Below are 17,657 nucleotides of genomic sequence, written 5' to 3' on the forward strand. Positions count from 1 at the left end.
GGGTCACACCAATGACAGGGTCACACCAATGACAGGGTCACACCAATGACAGGGTCACACCAATGACAGGGTCACACCAATGACAGGGTCACACCAAAGACAGGGTCACACCAATGACAGGGTCACACCAATGACAGGGTCACACCAATGACAGGGTCACACCAATGACAGGGTCACACCAATGACAGGGTCACACCAAAGACAGGGTCACACCAAAGACACACAAGACGTCGACGGAAGGGCCCCTAGTATGGAATGGCTCCTAATATGCTGACATAACTAACGGTGTTAGAGTGCTCAAACTAATTTCATTCGCCACATGTACCCTCTCTGAATAGCTTGCACCGGTCAAAGCAGCTGCGGGCGCAAAATAAAACCAGACAATACCGTTTGGATTTTACACTTTTGTACACTTATGAGTCGCAGTGGCGCAGTGGCGCAGTGGTTAGAGCGCTCGCCTCTCACGCTGGAGGTCGTGGTTCGTCCCCCACTCGGGGCAAATACAAATACAAATGTACCCGATTTTGTTATCTCTAGTCCTCCCAGCTGGAAATGTGTACCTGACGGGGCGGGGAAGGCAAAGGCAGCGAGGGAGAGGACATGGGCACCGCCCTCATAAAGCTGGCCCCAGAACAGTTGAGATCTCTAACATCTCTCTCCCCTATGATCAGATCATGGGTATGGGAATACCTTGACCTTTACCTTTACACTTCTGGCAGCGTTCACTCTACGAGTAAATGTGACGCTTAAAACGGTCTAGGTTTTGTGCACAGACCGAGCTGTTAACCCACAAACGTCGCCACAACAGCAGCTAAGATTGTCATTATTACATTTTAGCCGTGTTGGTCCCGTCTTTCCAGCGCAAACACAAAATAATAGCAACATCTCAAATGGAGAAAGACTGGTTTCAGTCATGCATACTATAGCAGACCTGCATCGTACCCCTGTGCACGCGGGTTGTATCATTCACACACTCACTTACACACTGAGACACACACTATCGCTCACAGACACACTGGGCGATGACGTCACGCACCCACACGGCCACGGACACTTTGTAAACAAAACCAAACTTGGAGGATTTCGCTATTGAATAAAAGAACAGAATGCAGAAACAACATGAAACAACAACACCACGGGTATGAAAGAGAATCACTAGCTACTGTACTCACTAGTAGAATCACTAGCTACTGTACTCACTAGTAGAATCACTAGCTACTGTACTCACTAGTAGAATCACTAGCTACTGTACTCACTAGTAGAATCACTAGCTACTGTACTCACTAGTAGAATCACTAGCTACTGTACTCACTAGTAGAATCACTAGCTACTGTACTCACTCAGCACAAGTACAACTCGAAGATCAGAAAACACGGAATACCGGTCTTCATTCATCACTCTGTTAATTTACAGGTCTCCTGAACACCAAACATATTCCTTGACACAAGCCATCAAGCTTTCCACAAAAAGATATCAAACAGTCTTCTTCGCGTGAAAGTTGATAGTTTCATTTATTTTCTCTCTGTTTTTGATGTTTCTTTACTTTTAAGTTGTGCTTCAAAGAATCTTCTCATCGAAGCAAAACAAAAAAACTATGATGCATTTAAATCTATCTGACACGTACAATGAGATGTACTTTTTATTTTGGAGTACAGGGGGCGTTTAACAATGATTCGCCAAGACCATTTTACAGGTCCATATTAGACGCCCAGGCTCCTAATATGGACCAGTTGTGAATTGTTTTCAAATTTAATTTTGGCTGAATGTTAATTAAAGTTAATACGCTAAATATTTATCATTTTTGCATAAAAAGTACAGTACAAATGCTAGTATTGCTTTGGGTTAACATTTCACAAATCGGAAGGTTGTGTATTTGTGGTTGTGGTAAAAAAGATATGGCGATGAAGAAAAGATAAGATACGAACCAAAACCTCCACACGAAACAACATGCATGATCAACGATATCAACCAAATCAGCTGTGACAACTAATAACTGCAGATAAAGTTCAAACAATTGTTTAAACAAATTGTCTCATTTAAAAAAGTATTGAAATCTACAGATGCCCAAGTCATATTACAACTATGACTTTGGGTTACAAATCGGCACGACATGTCAACAAGTTCAAACAAAATAACACACACACACACACACACACACACACACACACACACATATACACACACATACTAACAGAAACACACATACACACACACACACACACACACACACACACACACACACAAACACCCACCCACTCACCAACCCACACACACACACACATAAACAAACACACACACTCACACACACACACACTTTATTCACTACATGCAGAAGGATACTGAGATACTACAATCAGTACAATACAGTGCACGGGGAGAGGTGGGGGTGACGAAGGCTGTCACAGCAGGTCCAGGCTATACGGGCCTTTATATCCCATACAGTAACAGTCTTCATCTCCACCATCCCACTGCACGTCCACCCTGCCTTGTGGATCATGGCCCCACTGTACTGCTCGTCTTGACGGGATGGCCGTCACTGTGCCTTTCTGGTCCTACACACAGTACACACTGGTCACTGCGTGTGTGTGTGTGTGTGTGTGTGTGTGTGTGTGTGTGTGTGTGTGTGCGTGTGTGTGTTTCTGTGTGAGGGGGTGTTTGTGCGTGTGTGTGTGTGTGAGGGAGTGTTTGTGTGTGTGCCTCTATGTGTGGGTGTGTGAGGGGGTGTTTGTGCGTGTGTGTGTGTGGTGGTGTTTGTGTATGTATGTGTGTGTGTGTGTGTCTATGTATGTATGTGTGTGTGTGTGTGGATGTATGTGTGTGTGTGTGTGTGTATGTGTGTGCAACAAACGCCAAATAAGGAAGTATCAGCATGGTTTCATCCAGTTTGTATGCATTTGTTTGAGTGCGTATTTACATGCGTGCGTGTGTGAATGTATTCCTCTTTAGTTCATTAAACTCTATTTCTTCTGAATCAAGTTTATAACACAACATTTCATTTGTGTTGCATCTCGAGCAAAAGCAGAACCAGAATATGCATAGTATCAGCTTCCTTTTAGTGACAACTCCGACTGAGTGATAGGGATGGTGAAAACTGTCAGACAAGAGAGGGACACGCAGTCTTACCTCAGAGCCAAGATCAGAATACCAGTGCGGTCCCGGTTTGACCCGGTCCCCTACTCTCAGTACTTTGGCCAGCGCCGCGTTTCTGGGTTTGTATGCAGTCCGTGGTGTTGTCGCTGATGTCGCTGTAGATTTTGCTGGTGACGGCTGTGTCGGCTGCTGAAAGGTTGTCGGTGTTGTGGCGGGCTTTGTGATCTGACCTGTGGACACATTTAAGAACTTGAAAAACGTTCAATTCATGTGTAAAGTCAGCATTCTAGAATTTGTATTTATCAATTATCTAACGTAACGTAATTATAATACGTGGTAAGTTGTTGTTTTTATTAAAGAGGTATTGATTTTACGATGTATTTAAATGTATTGTATCAAGGCATGATCGAGAGACTAAGAACTGACCCCTCCTTGCATCTTTCGTGACGTGTCCCTGAATGACTGTGTCCCTCTACAAGCAGTGTGTGACAGAATAACGCCTCGTCCCAGACACAGACAGGCAGCGTAAGATGACACCATCACTCAGATGTTATGCGTATCATCTGTTATGGTCTTTTCTCTCAATTCATCGTTATGTACAAGTGATAATTACAGGTAGCCTAATTCTTACCATCACTGATATAAAATGCGATTAATTTTCAAAAAGCGTAAGCCGAGAACAAACAAGTCGCGTAAGGCGAAAATACAACATTTAGTCAAGCTGTCAAACTCACAGAATGAAACTGAACGCAATGCAATTTTTCAGCAAGATCGTATACTCATGGCAAAGGCAGTGAAATTGACAAGAAGAGCGGGGTAGTAGTTGCGCTGAGAAGGATAGCACGCTTTTCTGTACCTCTCTTCGTTTTAACTTTCTGAGCGTGTTTTTAATCCAAACATATCATATCTATATGTTTTTGGAATCAGGAACCGACAGGGAATAAGATGAAAGTGTTTTTAAATTGATTTCGAAAATTTAATTTTAATCATAATTTTTATATTTTTAATTTTCTATATTTTTAATTTTCAGAGCTTGTTTTTAATCCAAATATAACATATTTATATGTTTGTTTTCATACAAAAATGATGGAGAATAGATGAACGTAAATTTGGATCGTTTTATAACCAAAGTCATCAATCAATTTTTAAAATGCAATACCGAAGTCCGGCCTTCCTCGAAGATTGCTTGGCCAAAATTTCAATCAATATGATTGAAAAATGAGGGTGTGACAGTGCCGCCTCAACTTTTACAAAAAGCCGGATATGACGTCATCAAAGGTATTTATTGAAAAAAAGCAAAAAACATCCGGGGATATCATTCCCAGGAACTCTCATGTCAAATTTCATAAATATCGGTCCAGTAGTTTGGTCTGAATCGCTCTACACACACACACACACACGCACACACACACACACACAACACACACACACACACACACACACACACACACACACACACACACACACACACACACAGACACACACACACACACACACACACACACATATACGCCACGACCCTCGTCTCGATTCCCCCTCTATGTTAAAACATTTAGTCAAAACTTGACTGAATGTAAAAAGACAATGACATATCGACGCTGAATGAGTCCCCCGTGACTCTCTGTGTTCTTGAGACAAGAAACAACAACAAACAACCAACACAGAAAAGGTGTAAAGGAAATATGACGTACCCAGCGAGGCAATGTCGGCCCTCAGTTGATTCAGTTTCTGGAGGTCCAAGGTCAAATCTTTGACCTCCATCTTGCGTGTCGTTCCGGTCTGTGACTCCAGGTCGTCGAGGCGTGACGTCAGACCTTTCATCATCCCCAGCAGAGACCCTCCAGACGCTGACTGCACCACATTTCCTACGCTGGCTGCGTTCAGTGCTAAGGCCGCCCGCCATTTCTCCAGCTCCGACAGTGACGTCATGACGGCGTCTTCCTCAGCCTGGATCAGCGTGTTGACCTCCTGACGTCGCTTCTTCAAGCACTGCTCAAGGTCATCGAACATGTCATTGGCCTTTTTACGCATGGCCTTGAAAGTGTCCGTGACCTCTTGGATCTAAAACACAGGAACATTGATCACTCTGTGAGGTGGACTTCTAAATGTTGTTTTTAAAAACGAATTTCGCACTGAAAAATCAATAAACCCTTATACACGTAGTTACGACAATTTGTTTTTTTAACGTCCAGACAAATCATGTAACCAAGCAACAAGATATGCATTCACCATACCATCCATTTCTCCCCGATTTGTATCATCCATCGAGACCTAACACGTCATGCGAATTCAGTCAGATAGGATTTAAGTCTGTTTGTTTTTTACGTCAAGATAAATCATTCAAGCATGCATATAATGCATTCATCTTACCATCCATTTCCCCCTGATTTGTATCATCCAATGAGACTCATAACGTCATGTAAATTCAGTCAGACACGATTTAAATCTGCTTTCATGGTACAATTTAACAAATGAAGCACACGGATAGAAAGAAACATTGAGAGGAAAAAGTCTGATAACACAACAGCCTTAACATGAAGAGTTCACACCAACCTCCGTTGCCAATGCTGTCGCTCTGTCCCTCAGTCTCTGTGCCTGTTGTTCCAGTTCTCTTCTCTTCTCTGTCGCCACGTCTGGGATGGCCTTCACCTCGGCACAGCTGCGGTGATTGGTCGGAAAACACAGCATGCAAATGAGCTCCTGGTGGGTGGAGCAATACAGCTCAGCCGGCCTATCATCGTGCACGTTACATGTTGCACGGTTTATCTCAGCCAACCGCTGCGGGCTGAGTTTGTTTAAGTCTTCAATGACGTGTTTCCTGGTTGAGGGTATGTTCTTGTGCCCCCTTATGCACGCTTTGCAGATTTTTGCGTCACATTGCAAGCAGAATGACGTGGCAGCTACGCTGTTGTCACAGATCATGCATACATGCTGACCGCTGAGCACTTTGTGACTGTCCACTAGAGACATGGTGGCAAGGTCAGTGGGCAAGTCATTGACAAGAGTGTCAAGGTCACGCTGACCTCGGCTGGTGGAGGGCAGGATGGGGGCCCTGCAGAGCGGACAGCCTCCCTTGACCCCTGCCTTCTGCAGCCACGACACGACGCACTTTTTGCACGCTAGGTGTGTACACGGCAGTATCTTTGGCTCTTTATAGCCGTCATGGCAGACAGGGCATTCTGGTAGCTCACGCCTACTGGTAGTTGAAGCGGCTGCCATGATGACTTCTGTCAAAACACACACACACACACACACACACACACACACACACACACACACACACACACACACACACACACACACACAGTATATACAGATCAATGGAATTTGCTGAAATTCAGTAGACATTGTCTAATAAAAACACCCCATTGCTAGAGCAGTGTATGACCAACGTCTTGAAACAACGCGATTAGAAACCCCGGAAACCCCCCCTGGATCCGCCCCTGAGTTGGAAAGACCATACGAAACAAAACATGTTTCCCACAATTCAAGGGAGAGAATTATGTGCATCAATGGAGCGCAAGTAATGTATTATTTCCCTTGTCACCTCTTCCTCCCTTCTCTCTCTCTCTCTCTCTCCTTTTAAACAACTTTCAGCTGAGCATGTGACAGCAATCCTTCTGTTTCTCATGGACCTGTTACCAATGAGTATCTGCAGACCGTGTGCCTGTGGTATCAAATATAACACACACAGATCCACTGAACTGGAGTGTGACCCAAAACAGAAAGTAGAAACGTGGCACCCTGTAACGGAATAATCCAATTGTCAAATACACACATATACAAAGAACTAAGGTATCGGCCTCTCTTTACTCATAGTCAGCAAACAACTTAGAGGCAGCTGTTCTATGTACAAGAAGGGTAACTTTGTCGATGTATGACCTACTTTCAGTTCCACTTCGCTGTACAGCATTCACAACAGCGACACACAATGGATGACATTAGATCGACACACACACACACACCTAACAGCAGACATGAACCATAAAGCTAACAAGCAGTTTCTACAGTATTCACAGCGTAGTGTAACAAGCTTCTCGACACATACCTGTTTCTGTGGCTGTCACAGATCACAACGTTGAAGGCAGGACTCTTTTCTGATGAGAGTTGTCAACACGGAAATGAATCGGTAGTGTCGTTCAAAGTGTGTCAATCAAGAACTGTAACCACTGTCTTTCTTATCAAGAGTTACCCCGGCGTATTTTCGGTTCTGTCTAAAAGTGAAAGTAGAAATTGAAGCTGAAATACATGCGGCAGTGATGAAAGGAGTTTATGCGTGTGTGTGTGTGTGTGTGTGTGTGTGTGTGTGTGTGTGTGTGTGTGGTTTGTGCGTGTGTGTGTGTGTGTGTGTGCGCGTGTGTGTGTGTGTGTGTGTGTGTGTGTGTGTGTGTGTGTACGTGTGTGAATACGAATACGAATACGAATAAACTTTATTGTCATGAAACGAAGTGTTTATAAACACGGGAAGATAAAGAACAACATGATTTCATTGTTTCTTTTTTTGGAAGCAATTGTATATACATTCTCCCAATTTAGTGTGTACATTGTCTACTTGCGAAACATGACTTGGTACATCATAATTATGAATTTATAGGTCGATTAATTTCACTCATGAAAGATTTTCGTAATTGGTTGTTTTCTATGCAATTATCTAGAAAATGTATTTCATCTTCTGTTACTCCACATGGTTCGCATAATCTATTTTGCCAGAATTGTATATATTGGAGTTCCAATTTTTGACATATAACATAATTATTTCAACATTTTCACACTAAAAGTACACTGATTGTTCCACACATGATCTAATCCAATGACTTGTAACAATTGTTTTACAAATGATATCCATGGATATGTTTCACTGCCTTTGGTGTACATAAGATTATATACTTTACTCAGGTGAGAGGTTTTTGGAAGATCCAAAATGTGTAGCTAGTACGAAAAGATATTACATATTATGTTAATGCTAACTGGGAATCTTCCTAATTTTCCTAGTACTGGTACTAGCATAGTTTTCTTTTGTACCCCAAGAATGTGTTTACAAAATGTTGAATGAACTTTTTCATGTTGATATTTACAAGTCATGCATTCTTTAAAAATGTTGGATAACTCTAATTGTTCATTGGTATCAATATGGTGTGGAAACCAGATTTCTGCACCATATGTTGATATTGGTGCTATCAAACCATCATACAATTGTAACATAACTTTTATGTTGATATCGACGAAAAGCATGAAGTGCTTTGTTCGCTTGTTTGCTCAGATGATCTTGTGCTCTATTTAGAGTGCCGTTTTTATGTAAGACAACTCCCAAATACTTATATTCTTCAGCTGTTTGAATAATGTCTTCTCCACAATGAAAATATATTGGCACCTTTGGATCTAGTTTTGAAAATACTACTACTTTGGTTTTGTCTCTGTTTATCTGTGTGTGTGTGTGTGTGTGTGTGTGTGTGTGTGTGTGTGTGTGTGTGTGTATGTGTGTGTGTGTGTGTGTGTGATTGTATGTGATTGTGTGTGTGTGTGTGTGTCTGTTTGTGTGTGTGAGAGAGAGAGACAGAGAGACAGATCGAGACAGAGAGAGAGAGAGAGACAGAGAGACAGAGAGAGAGAGACAGAGAGAAAAAGAGAGAGACAGAGAGAGAAAGAGAGACAGAGAGAACGAGAGAGAGAGACAGAGAGACAGAGATAGACAGAGAGAAAGAGAGAGAGATGTCGAGAGAGAGAGACAGAGACAGAGAGAGACAGAGAGAAAGACACAGAGAGAGACAGAGAGACATATTGTGTGTATGTTTGCAAACGTGGATGCGTTCGTGTCTCTGTGTGTAAGCATGCGTGAATGTATTTGCATATGCGTGCATGTGAACATGCCTACCGCTGCGTTCCTTTGTCTATGCGTGCTCGTGTGCGTGCGTGTAGGTGTGTGAAACAAACTGTGAAGAAATACGCACACTGACATAGTTCATAGTTCTTCTAGCAAGAGTAGCACACATGGTAATCGTTCATTCTAACACTAGTGTTTACCATGTATGCACATTTTGCTGGTAGAACTATATCCTATTTCATACTGTGTTCAGCACTTGTTACACCAAATTTGTTCAAAACGCGACCGCTTCAATGTTGAGTGAAAACACGCAGTTTCATGCGTATATCTTTGTTTAGTTACTCTGACAAATCTGCACCCAATTAGCTGAGAGAAATGTCGGCATCCAATCAGCTGAGAGAAATGTCGGCACCCAATTAGCTGAGAGAAATGTCGGCACCCAATCAGCTGAGAGAAATCTCGGCACCCAATTAGCTGAGAGAAATGTCGGCACCCAATTAGCTGAGAGAAATGTCGGCACCCAATTAGCTGAGAGAAATGTCGGCACCCAATTAGCTGAGAGAAATGTCGGCACCCAATTAGCTGAGAGAAATGTCGGCACCCAATCAGCTGAGAGAAATGTCGGCACCCAGTTAGCTGAGAGAAATTTCGGTCCAATAATTGCCGTTGAGACAGTTGCCGGTGTCACGAACTGGAAACTCTGCCTGGACAATCCTTCTCATTGCGATCAATGCGCGTGCGCTAACATGGGGAGATTAATCTGGTCTTGAACAACCAAACCCTAACCCTAACCCTTACCCTAATCCTAACCCTAACGGCCATGGTTCGTTCGGATAAAGGGTCGCATCTTTTAAGTCCAAGATTGGCGCATGCGCATTGACCGCAATGAGAAGGATTGTTGAGGCAGAGGTTTCAGTTCGTGACACCTGCAAGAGACAGATTCCAAATTGTGCAACACGGCAATACTCCGAACAGCATTTGTGCAAACGACATTGTTGCACCAGTATTGTGGCTAAAAGAAGCGCTTCTGCATGCTGACCATATACCTCTATTCTTTCCTAGTGAGCAGGTTCGGCCCATTCTCAGTGTCATTTGCTTTACTTTCTTTTCTTCTTTTAAACACAACAACTTTTCATTACTCGTTGATTGGTGTGTTTGTTTGTTTTGTTTGTTTGTTATTTTATGTTTCCTTCTTTCTTCTGCTCGACTGGCATTAACCAGAAAACTATCAAACAGACAGACAAACAAACACAAAAACAAACGCACAAAGAAGGGAAGAAAGAAAGAAAAAAAGAAACAAAAAAACTAACAACCAAACATGCAAAGCAAACAAACAGACAAGCAAACACACAAGCAAACAAACCAGCTTTACTTTTTAAATCAAGAGAGCTCAATGTCGGCACCTGAGAGAGAGAGAGTCTAAGAGGGGTAAAGAGGGAGAGAGGGCTTGGGGTGGAGGTGGGGGGTGGGGGGCGCCACTGCACTTGACGTTTCTGCTACTTTTTTTGTTTGTGGAAATGGTTAGAAAATGTAGTTCTTAAACACACACACACACACACACACACACACACACACGCACACACCCTCACGCACACACACACACACACAGACACACACACACACACAATCCTGACGTCATGAACATGGCGAATGGTTTTGTGAACAGTGAAAGGCTCTCTTGAATTTCTCAAGATGCCGAAAAAGAAGAAACGCGGATCTAACAATTTTTATGCAGTGAGTCGAGGAAGACAGGTAGGAATCTTTAAGAATTGGAACTTTACTTCAGAATCCGTCACAGGCTTTAAAAAGGCGGTTCACAAAGCGTACAGCACTTTGGAAGAAGCGAAGAATGCAATGGCGGAAGCAGGGATTTCAAATCCAGTCATCTTTGACAACGGGATTGAAGTAAGCGAAAACATTTCTATTGCTTCAAATGATATCGAAGATAAAGAACAAACGAAACGAAAAGAAAGAATACTGAATGATTGGGATGAAAACTCAAACCAGGAGGAAGAAAAAGAAGAAAGCGAAGAAACACATCATCATGACCATGGCAACAACGACCCAGAACATGATGAATGCATTTGCATGACCACACGACCAGGTCGAACGATCAACTGCTCCAAGTGCAACAAGAGAATTCACGTGAAATGCACGCGTATGCCGGTTTATCAGGTATGTTTATACATACGAAATCGGTCCAGAAAGTACACATGTGAAATATGTGCTGAGGATGCGTTGGACGAAAAGGTGTTCGACGAGGTCATGCAGTCCATGCAGGTTCAAGGCTACGAAGACGAAAACGAAGAGAAAGAAACGATGCTCACAGACAAGCACAATGACTCAATCAGCATGCAACATTCTGAAACGAAGAAGACCATACAAAATCTGGAACTTGCAATCATCAACTTATCAGAACATGTACATGATTTGGAAAAAAACCTTCGTGAACGGATTGACAGTGTGATCCTGGCAAACGCGGCAGGCTCGAGACAAAATCACGAGAAAAAAAGAAACGAAGAAAAACAACAGAAATCCCGAGAAAGCGATACACAAACAACATTTGCTGACTTTTTGCAGAGCACACCAACGGGGAAATTAGGTATGTGTTCCGAAACACCCACTTTGCAAGAAAGAAATGGAATTCTATCGCCAAACATCAACAATGATGACGTCAAATCAAAGTCAGAAAAGAACAAGAAGAAAAAGAAGAAGAATTCTTCACAAATTACGTCATCTACATCGAATAAGCAGGCATGGGAATTAAAAATTGTAAAAAAGGCGGAAAATTTATAACTGTAGACGCGAAGCGTCAAGTCGACGGCGCGAAGCGCCTAGCCTTACTAGGGGGGTCCGGGGGCATGCTCCCCCGGAAATTTTTTTTCTCCAAAGAACCCAGATGGTGCAATCTGGTGTCATCTGAGCTCCAAGTTTGCCATTAAATTCTGTTTTTAGATTCAGAGTTTTTAGTACAAAAATGTACCAAATTTTGCTTTTTTGAAGAAAAAAATATATACATGTATTATATATGGTTTAAATTTGTAAAAAAATTGATCTGTTGAGACAAACAGGAAAATGTAACTTGTAACACAATCTGTGCAATCTGGTTTACTTTCAAACATAAAAGTTCAATAACTGAGGCGGGCGGTAGCAGTGCGTGAACAAAGTACGGAAAGTTTTCGCGGGCTTTTGCCCAAAGGCCAAAGTAACCGGTGCTTTTTTTGTGTGCCTTTATTTTTTCGGCGGACACTTTTGCATTTTCGGCGGAACAAAAAAAAAATTCGGCGGAAATCCGCCATTCGGCGGACAATTCCCATGCCTGAATAAGAACACGTATCGTGTTCTTGAAGATTCTCCCAATAACTCATTTGGTGATGACCGTGATCGTTCTTTGGATCGGTTAGTTGATGATGAAAGCAATTGCGAAAGTGGGGAGAGCTGTACCCAATGTAGGGAAGAGAGCGACGACTTGGGTTTACCGTCGGTGTTGATCATCCATGATTCGGTCTTGAGAGACCTAGACCCTGAACGACTTGGCCGACGTGTTGGAGCGAAGATAACTAAGAAACAAGCAAATACCCTATCTGAATGTGTCACAGTGATACAAGAGATGAAGTGTCCCACACCCGAAGCAATCGTAATTTCCAGTGGAGTGAATGACTTAAAGTCAAAAAGAGGGGAGGAAGCTTGCAACCAACTCAAAACATTTGTGAATGAGGCAAACAAAAAGTATCCTTCAACGCATGTGGTCATAAACAAATTAGCGCCAACAAAGTTTGATGACATCGAGGCAAGAAGAGAAGTATACAACGCCTTGAATTTTGACACCTTCAGGGAAAAAAGAAATACCTCTTTCGTCTGCAATGACAATGCAGTGCAAATAAAGCCAGACGGAATACACCCGACGAAGAGGGGCATGGGAGTTTTGGCAAGGAATCTGGGTCAACACTTAGAAAAAGTGCTCTGGCAAAAAATTCAAACCAAAAAAAACGACCGTGAAAAGAGAATCATCAACGAACACAACTACCATGATGACGAACGTAAAGACCACTACAGAACGGAAAGAAGAAACGATGAGAGAGATTGGTACAATCAAAGACGAAACTACAAAAACAACAAAAACAACAAAGGAAACTTCAACAACGGATACAACAGAGGCAGCTACAACAACGGGCATAACAGAGACAACAGATACAACAGATTCAACAGAGAAAGCAATAACAATGATAACTTCAGAAGAAACGAGAACAACCTACCCAGTGGAGAAGCCAGAAGAAACAACCACGATGAACGAGATAGGTACAACCAAAGACGAGGCTACAAAAGCAATCGATACAACAGAGGCAACTTCAACAATGGATACTACAGATTCATCGGAGAAGGCAACAACAATAATAGCACCAGAAGAAATGAGAACAATCTGTCCAGCGGAGAAGCCAGAATAAACAACTACAATAAATACAACGGATACAGAAGAAGAACCAGTCAGAACCAAAGATACCAGTTCAATGAGTACCAAGAACATGACAACAGAAACAAGTACGAGTATCATGGATTCGACAGAGAAACTGATGAAGGTGGATACGAGCGAGAAATCGACGACCATGGACATGACAGAGAAATCGACGACCGTGGATATGAGAGAGAAATCGACGACCGTGGGTATAACAGAGAAATTGACTACTGTGGATATGACAGAGAAATCGACGAACGTGGATATGACGGAGAAATCAACGACCGTGAGTACAACGAATACTACGGAAGAAACGAGTACTACGTGGATGATGGATACTACAACTAAAGAAACAAAAACAAATGACTCTATAGAAAGAGCAACAATGATGACGGAAAAGATGAAAATGATGAAAACAAAACACAAACTGTGGATATATGTTTCATTTTAATTTAAATCTTCATCTTATCACAATAAACATTGAAAATAATAATAATAATAATACTATGGTTACATACAACGAGCAAAAATCTAATTATTATAGTGAGCAAGACGGTGTTCTGATTAAGATTATGTCTTGGAATTTAAAGGGATATAAAGAAGAAATAGATGGTTATACCATAAATAAATTTACTGAAGAAAAAGTAACTCAACATTTAATTGAACATGATATAATATTTGTACAAGAAACGCATTTAGATGAAGATAGCAAAAAAGATATATACCTATCTGTTTTCTTAAAAAATTGTCACTTCATTAGAAGGAAAAGAAATAATGCTGTAAGCGCTTCTGGTGGAATTAGCGTTTTCATAAAAGATTACATAAAACATAAAATAAAGATTTTACCTAGAAGTGATAGTAACATTATATGGCTTCATGTAAAGAATGAATTTATGGGACAAGACGTATTCATTGGATGTATTTATATTCCCCCAGAACACTCATCTTTTGGTAAAGACTTCACCAATGACATATGGCATCAACTGGAAAGTGACATTGAAGAATTATCTACAAAAGGTTCCATCATATTATGTGGAGACATGAATTCAAGAACTGGAGAAATATGTGATTTCATACAATGTGATAGTGACAACAACAGATACCCTTTACCAGATAATTATTGTTTTGACAATTTCCGTAATCGCCAATCATATGACAAAGTGATTCTAAAGCAAGGAAGACGGTTAGTAAATGCATGCATAAACAACAATCTTTATATTTTGAATGGAAGGACATTAGGCGATGTACATGGTAATTATACCTGCTTTACATACAACGGTTGTAGTACAGTTGATTATATCATATGTTCAAAGGTCTTATTTAAACATGTCATATATATGAAGGTCAATAAGCTAACAGTTTACTCAGACCATTGTTCAATAGAAATGAAAATTAGTCTTCCAATCAAACTAAATGAAAACAAAGATACAGAGCAAATCAGACAAAGATATAATAAATATTCAACTAAAACGAAATTAATTGAGCAAATACATAAATGGGACCAGAATTCTCACGAAAAGCTTCAATTAGTTTTGAATACTCAAAACATAAAGGCTCTTCTATTGGAAATAGGTGATGACATTGAAAAAACAAACCAAGTAATTGAAATATCCAATAAATCAAAGTGTATCAATAACATCACAAACAAATTGTCTCTGACATTAACTACTGCAGCAAAACAAGCATTAGGTACAAAAACTAAAACTAATAGAATAAGAAAAAAGAAGAAGCTGAAGAAATGGTTCGACAATGATTGCTTCTCATTAAGAAAAGAAATGAAATCACTATTAAATTCGTTGAATAGACATCCTTATAATAAAAATATTTGTCAAAAATATTATGCAACAAGAAAGAAATACAAATCAACCTTAAAGAAAAAAAAGCGACTCTACAGAAACCAGCTAGTAAGTAAACTAAATGAAGACTTTGATAAAGATCCAAACTCGGTATGGAAAACGTTAAAGGAATTAAAAACAATTGGAGAAGTAAAGGCAAACAATGTTGCTAAAATTAATCCTATGAAATGGATAAATCATTTGAAAAACCTTATAGGGACAGAAACTAAAGTTGCAGAAGTAAGACGGCAAGAAATTATCTCAGAATTGAATAAAATTCCTGAAAAACATTCGATACCTACCTTAGATAAGGATATAACAGAAGAAGAAATTAGAAATGCATGCAAATCATTGAAAAATAAAAAGTCACCAGGAAAAGATAAAATAATCAATGAACTTATCAAATCAAGTTTAAATTGCACTATTCAAATACTTGTAAAAATATTCAATTTGATCTTTTCAACTGGTTTATATCCAGAAGAATGGAAAAATGGCATCAGCATTCCAATTCATAAAAAAGGGGATCCATTTAATCCAAGTAACTATCGAGGAATAACTCTCACTAATAACCTCGGAAAATTGTTTTGTAAAATCATTAATTCAAGAATATCTTCGTTTTTAGAAAAAAATGACATCTTATTAAGAGAACAAGCAGGATTTCGTAAAAACTATAGAACCACAGACCAAATTTTCATTCTAAAAAACATTGTTGATGATATCATAAAAACTAAAAACGGTAGACTTTATGGTTGCTTTGTAGATTTCCAAAAAGCGTTTGACAACGTCTGGCACGATGCACTTTTGCTCAAATTATACAAGAATGGCATTAAGGGAAAATGTTACCAAATAATCAAAAATATGTACAATAATTCAAAAATATGTACACGAATTCAAGGAGAATATTCAAAAGAAATTGTTATCAAAAAAGGAGTTCATCAAGGAAATACGCTAAGTCCTACTCTTTTCAATATTTTCATCAATGATATTACTAATGGACTACCAGATAAGGACTCTCCTTTCATTCATGAAAATACATCTGATAGATTATCATGTCTTTTGTATATGCAGATGATTTAGTTCTTTTATCGAAAACCAAGAAAGGACTACAAAACAAACTAGATTTCTTATACAACTACTGCCAACAATGGGGACTAATAATTAACACGGAAAAAACTAAGATTATACCTTTTTGTCGTACAGAAACCAAGATAAGTAATACATTCAAATGTGGTGAGGACATAATACAAGTAACAGATCAATATAAATATCTGGGCGTAATATTTCATAAAAATGGTAATTTTGATTTAACGCAAGATCATTTGAATAAGCAAGGTAACAAAGCAGCGTATTATCTTCGTAAAGCATTTATAAATGAAAATGTTCAGACAGAAACTATACTACATCTATTTGACATGTTAGTACATCCAATTTTAACATATGGAGCTGAGGTTTGGTTTCCATATAATTTTACTAACAAGAAAGATATCTTCATTCAGTTTTTGAGAATTGCTTATCAAATAAATGTCCAAGTGAATCTACACATATAAAATTTTGTAGATTTATTTTAGGAGTACACAAGAAAGCAATGTGGCTTCCAGTTTTAGGAGAGTTGGGAAGATTTCCACTAAGTATAAAGATGATATCACAAGTCATAGGATTTTGGGGACATATCTTAGATTCAAATCAACAGTCTTTATTACATCATTTATACAGTTTGATGATATCTAGCTCTAAAACAAGTCCATGGTTGCAATTTATTAAACAATTATTATCACTTGTAGGATTTGAGCATGTTTGGAAAAACCAATTTACATTTAATGCTAATAAATTACAATTTGCTATACAACAAAAAATTATGACTGAATACGTTTTATTTTGGAAAAACAAAAAATCTGAAAAATGTTCAAGACTTGAGTTTTATTCACTAATTACAGAACGATACACAATACAAGCCTATTTAATTTATATTTCAAATATAAATCATAGAAAAGCTCTAGCAAAATTAAGAACAAGCACACATTCTTTAAAAATTGAGACTGGGCGTCATAGAGGAATATTGCGAGAGAATCGCCTCTGTAATACATGTAATGTAATTGAAGATGAGCTACATTTTCTAGACAATTGCAAGAAATTTAACAATATTAGAAAAAAGTTAGTAGAAGAAGAAGTATCAAACTGTGACTTAAGGAAACCAAGCGATCTGTTATTTAAAAAAGACGAAAAAATTCAAAAATTGCTTGGAGCCTTTGTTTTTAATTGTTTCAATATTGAATGAAATAATTTGTACATTATTTATCCATTCAGTTATTGTACAACTTGTGTCAATATCCTTAAGGGTTGATGACAATAAATTCTATTCTATTCTATTCTATTCTATATTTATTCACACACACACATACACACACACACACACACACACACACAGACACAGACACAGACACACACACACACACACACA

General features: G+C 39.5%; 1 protein-coding gene across 1 annotated transcript; it reads right to left on the reverse strand.

Annotated features, from left to right (window-relative positions):
• Window positions 1-533: 533 nt before the first annotated feature.
• LOC138956575 (E3 ubiquitin-protein ligase TRIM33-like) lies at window positions 534-7,235 on the reverse strand. The gene is made up of 7 exons (XM_070327898.1): window positions 7,139-7,235; window positions 5,644-6,317; window positions 4,782-5,151; window positions 3,124-3,320; window positions 1,412-1,418; window positions 1,009-1,086; window positions 534-661 (listed from the first exon to the last, which is right to left on the reverse strand). The coding sequence occupies exons 2-7, from the start codon at window positions 6,307-6,309 to the stop codon at window positions 534-536; spliced, it is 1,446 nt and encodes a 481-aa protein (XP_070183999.1). The 5' UTR covers window positions 6,310-6,317; window positions 7,139-7,235.
• Between the last annotated feature and the right edge of the window lie 10,422 nt (window positions 7,236-17,657).

Source organism: Littorina saxatilis, unplaced genomic scaffold, assembly GCF_037325665.1.
Source record: "Littorina saxatilis isolate snail1 unplaced genomic scaffold, US_GU_Lsax_2.0 scaffold_1011, whole genome shotgun sequence".
Classification (NCBI taxonomy): Eukaryota; Metazoa; Mollusca; class Gastropoda; order Littorinimorpha; family Littorinidae; genus Littorina; species Littorina saxatilis.